This window comes from Hydractinia symbiolongicarpus, chromosome 3, assembly GCF_029227915.1.
Source record: "Hydractinia symbiolongicarpus strain clone_291-10 chromosome 3, HSymV2.1, whole genome shotgun sequence".
In the NCBI taxonomy this organism is placed as follows: Eukaryota; Metazoa; Cnidaria; class Hydrozoa; order Anthoathecata; family Hydractiniidae; genus Hydractinia; species Hydractinia symbiolongicarpus.
This window is the reverse complement of record NC_079877.1, coordinates 14,968,478-14,972,666: the sequence shown is the minus strand read 5'-3', so window position 1 is coordinate 14,972,666 and position 4,189 is coordinate 14,968,478. Positions and strand designations below refer to the sequence as shown.

The 4,189-nt window shown below is 34.2% G+C and overlaps 1 protein-coding gene across 1 annotated transcript; it reads right to left on the bottom strand.

The window, feature by feature from the left end:
• Nucleotides 1–383: 383 nt before the first annotated feature.
• LOC130635919 (uncharacterized) lies at nt 384–3,986 on the bottom strand. The gene is made up of 2 exons (XM_057445444.1): nt 3,886–3,986; nt 384–2,915 (listed from the first exon to the last, which is right to left on the bottom strand). The coding sequence occupies exon 2, from the start codon at nt 2,905–2,907 to the stop codon at nt 1,165–1,167; it is 1,743 nt and encodes a 580-aa protein (XP_057301427.1). The 5' UTR covers nt 2,908–2,915; nt 3,886–3,986; the 3' UTR covers nt 384–1,164.
• Between the last annotated feature and the right edge of the window lie 203 nt (nt 3,987–4,189).

Here is a 4,189-nt window from a genome sequence, read left to right as displayed (position 1 = left end):
GTCAAATTGTATCTCATTAACTTTGGAATTTCAGTATGCCCAGTGTGTCTAGGCATTTTTGTGTCAGGTGACCAGCCTGTTTTAGGGTCATTGTTGACCACTCCGTAAGGCTCAGGGGTCACAAGACCTGTGGACGAGGTGGCTTTCAACCTTTACTGGGTTTTCAGTTTGTGTGAGATAATTATTTCCTCTATTACGTAGAACTTCGTAAAGGTAGGGGAGCGTACATTGTATAATGACCAGTAATTTTAGAACACCTATGTAATTTTTGTCGCATCCCTATAATTTTGTCACCTCAGACTGGCAAATTTGGGACGATGAATAACTTAGATCGATTTTTGCCAAAAACAACGTTATAGGCAGGTAGTTAACGAAACAAAAAATAAAAGACTATGCTGTTTATATATTTCTATGAAACTAATCTTACATGCAAAGTTTATGGAAATTGATAGGGCAGAAAAAAAAATCGCAAATGGCAATCTTATTACAATATAAACTAGTTTTTCTATCTATACTGAGGTCTAATTAAAGCTTTCTAGGCAATCAGCGCTGTCAATTTTCTGTATAAACCGACTGAAAATAGATATGAGTTGATAACAAAGTGTATAGACGATATGTAAGCAATAGTTGGAGTGCAATTGATTTCGATAGGGTAAGTAGAAAAGGGACCAGGCATCAAGCGATCAAAATCAAATCAGAAACTAAAACATGATTACGATTGGCACACAAGCATAGGGGAACTAGAAGGCACTTAACTTCGGTAAATAATCGGCAAGCATTAAGCGGGTTCGAATCAACTGAAGAGATAGGGGCAGAGGGTAATAATAATTTTGCCTCCTTCTATTCGCTTTGATGATCACAACAAATAAAAATAACATTTTATAATACATAATTTGCGTTGTTCTTACATCATAAGCTCTTGTGTTTGCAAAAACGTTAAAGCTTATACCCCAACGCTACTCGTGCAGATTAATTTTCTTATTTATAGACGTATGAGTTACACGCAAAGGTGTAGTGGAAATTACCATATTTATAACTTTTTTTCAAAAGCCGTACAACTTGTTAAAAAATTTTAAATTTGATATAAATTTTAAAAAATGTGTTTATTAAACCACCGCAGTGTCAATCATTACACCTTCAGCTTCACCAAATATGGCTATATAATTACGGCTGTATGACTGTGATTGTTCCATCCTTATCATATTTCAAAGAATTATCCTTGATTATTGATTGTTGAAACTGCAAGCACTTTTTACCTGATTTAAAACTGTAGGCCGCACATACTTTATTGTCTTCACATGATTTCATGCAAACTGTTTCGTTACTTTTTCCCACACCTGGATCCCGCGAAACTTCACGCGAAAATGTGGCGTATTGGATTCTTAATTTCTGATCAAGAATCTTCATAGAATTGAGAAATATAAAACACGATAATGAAGATGACAGGCTTAAGGTGTGTATTTTTGGACTTCCCTCGTATAAAGAGCATACAGAATTGCCGAAAGTAGATGCCACGCATTTAGGCTCGTCGATACATGTTGCGATGCAGATTTCAGAACTACCCGAAATTTGTTTATAGAAGGTATACCCAAAGCCAATACCTTCAAATTTGATATAATCTGCAGTGGAAATGTTGCAAGAATCCACTGTGCCATCTTTAAAAAGCTTTTTACAGTAATATTGTTTTGCTTTTATAACTTTCTTTCTGATACTATAATAATCGATCCCACTGTTTCGCATATACTTCGCTGTAAAAAGATTTTCTATGGATTCCATTTTGTATTGGACAGGCACCGGGGTATTTTTAACAGTTGACGCCCATCTCGTTGCATCTCCATTATCTGGTGGTGGTGCTCCAATGGTTATGGTAGATGTTTGGACGTTTTCTTGAAAGTTTTGCGCAGATTGTTTTTGTTTGGACGTCATTCCGAAACTAGCACCGACGCTAAAAAGCCCGGAATAACTGGCCTGTACCGATACATCCTGTCCTTTTGACGTCTCTTTTTTATAAGCAGATTTTGACATTTTATGCTCGTACACAAACCTGGCACCAAAAAGTACATACTTCAAGTAGTGCGTGCCATAGTAATCAAAGAAATCAAAAATATCTTCATCGGTGTTTAAACTTTTTGCAGTGTTTATAAACGACTGGTCCAGTTGAGGTGGATTTTTCTCGTCAAGCATTGCAAAGTAGTAATTACATTTAGCTTCAGAGAAAATAAACAATGATTCGCTAGATGACATCACTGATAATTTCTCTTTGTACTGATAACTAGCAGAAAAACTTACCCCCCAACCTCCACCAGACACTGATGCCGATGTTGATAAGGATTTGGAAAATTGATTGGAGTTTTGTACAACTTTTGATGAGAAGGAAGTAACACAAGACACATCAGGAGATACAATGTATCCGTAAGGTAATGAATAATGACAATCAGCAGTTTGTTTCTTCCTTGAATAATCAGCTGTAAAAATAGGATGTGTGAGACCAGGGTCATGTCCAACTGCTAATGGGTAACCAAATATAATATTGTACCCAAACAAAGCGTAGTCAAAATCCGGAAAAGACATTTTTAGGTTATCGCCATGGCAATCTTGGATGCGATCATCGTACCTTTGAGCCGACATTTTAAAAGATTCTTCTTTCATTTTTACGTCTACACCTTTTTGAACCCATTTTGAGATTTCCTTAGGGACAAGAACGGAAGGAACGAGTACCATTGATGCAAAAATCAGAAGGAAAATGATCATGACAGTCCAGAACAGGCACCCCTTTTTGTAAAAGTACTTTACAAATTTATTTTGGCGATCAGGTTGAATTAGTTGATCCGGATAATGAATTCCCTTTTCTTCTAGCAATGTTTTTAAACGCACGTTCTCTTCAAATTCTTCGCCAATTCGAGACATTTTCTTTTCTAAAAGAATAAAACGTAACAGAAATATAGAGTTATGTTTACTGGCCATTTAGGAAAAACTATTTGTTCTCTAGCCAAACAAAAACAACAACGGCAACGAAAACATGCTAGATAACGAATGTATCTTCATACTATTTATGCCGGCTCTCCTCCACATTGTGAATGAATAATTTGTTAAACGATTTTTGTTTTAAGTTCCCTAAAGCTTTGTGTACATTACACTACTACAACAAGAAATATGATTACTAGTTATCATGAGTTTTTCAATATATTAGTTGCTATGGTTATAGACGTTGTTTCCTTTAACCTAAGTGTGCCATACTTTTTTTAATTATCTCAATAATGAAGATTCCCACCTCATTAAAACGATAGGTCCCTCATTACAACAATAGGTCCCAGAGCTTAATTTGTCACGAAAAGAGCTGAATATTTCACACTAATTACACTTTTTCAGCCAATGTTTTCACTTGCGTTTTTCTGAAAAGGATGCAAAATTAGATATTTTGAAAAGAAATAAAGGAATTATGTGTTTAAATTTACAAAAGGTGACGACGAGTTATCTATATATTTGTAAACGTGTATATAAGAGAAGAAGATAAAGTAATATTTAGAAAAGAATTAATCTATCAAGAAATTCAGGTTGAGTGCGTTAATATAGTTCTTAGCAAAATTTTAGCACCAACTTTCCTATAAACTAGGAACTTATATGACCACAAAAAACATGTAACTATTTGAACAGAAAAATGAAAACGAAAACAATAGTTAAAAAAAATACTGTTATGTGAAAAAGTAGGAAAAGTGCAAATGAAAAAAAAACTTGAGCAAAAATGCACTGGAATACGCTTGGCTTTAAAACTGATAAAAGTATTATCATCTATGCAACAGGCTAAAATATATGTCACAAATTGTCTTAGTATTGAAAAAAAATGGAAAAAAATTGATAAAAATTAATAAAAAGCATGAGAAATACCTGCAGATGAAAATCAACTTTTGCGTGTGCTTACGCTGCAACACTTCTGATCAATATGAAAGTCTTAAATATGAAAGTAGTTTTATCGCTATATCAAAAATATGCCTTGCTGCAAGTTCTCCTACTTTCATTTTTATTTTTAGACGCTCATCATAATTTGGTTATTGAAACAATTTTATAAAAACAATAGGTCTAGCTGAAGAATAAGAATAAAATACACACAACAAATAAATGGCGCGCAAGGCTAAAACTTTACTGAGTTTCACTTTTATCTTAAAACATACAACAAATATGGATAACTTTC

Coding starts and splice junctions, on each gene's coding strand:
- LOC130635919 (XM_057445444.1), bottom strand. CDS start 2,907: ATGTCTCGAATTGGCGAAGAATTTGAAGAGAACGTGCGTTTAAAAACA.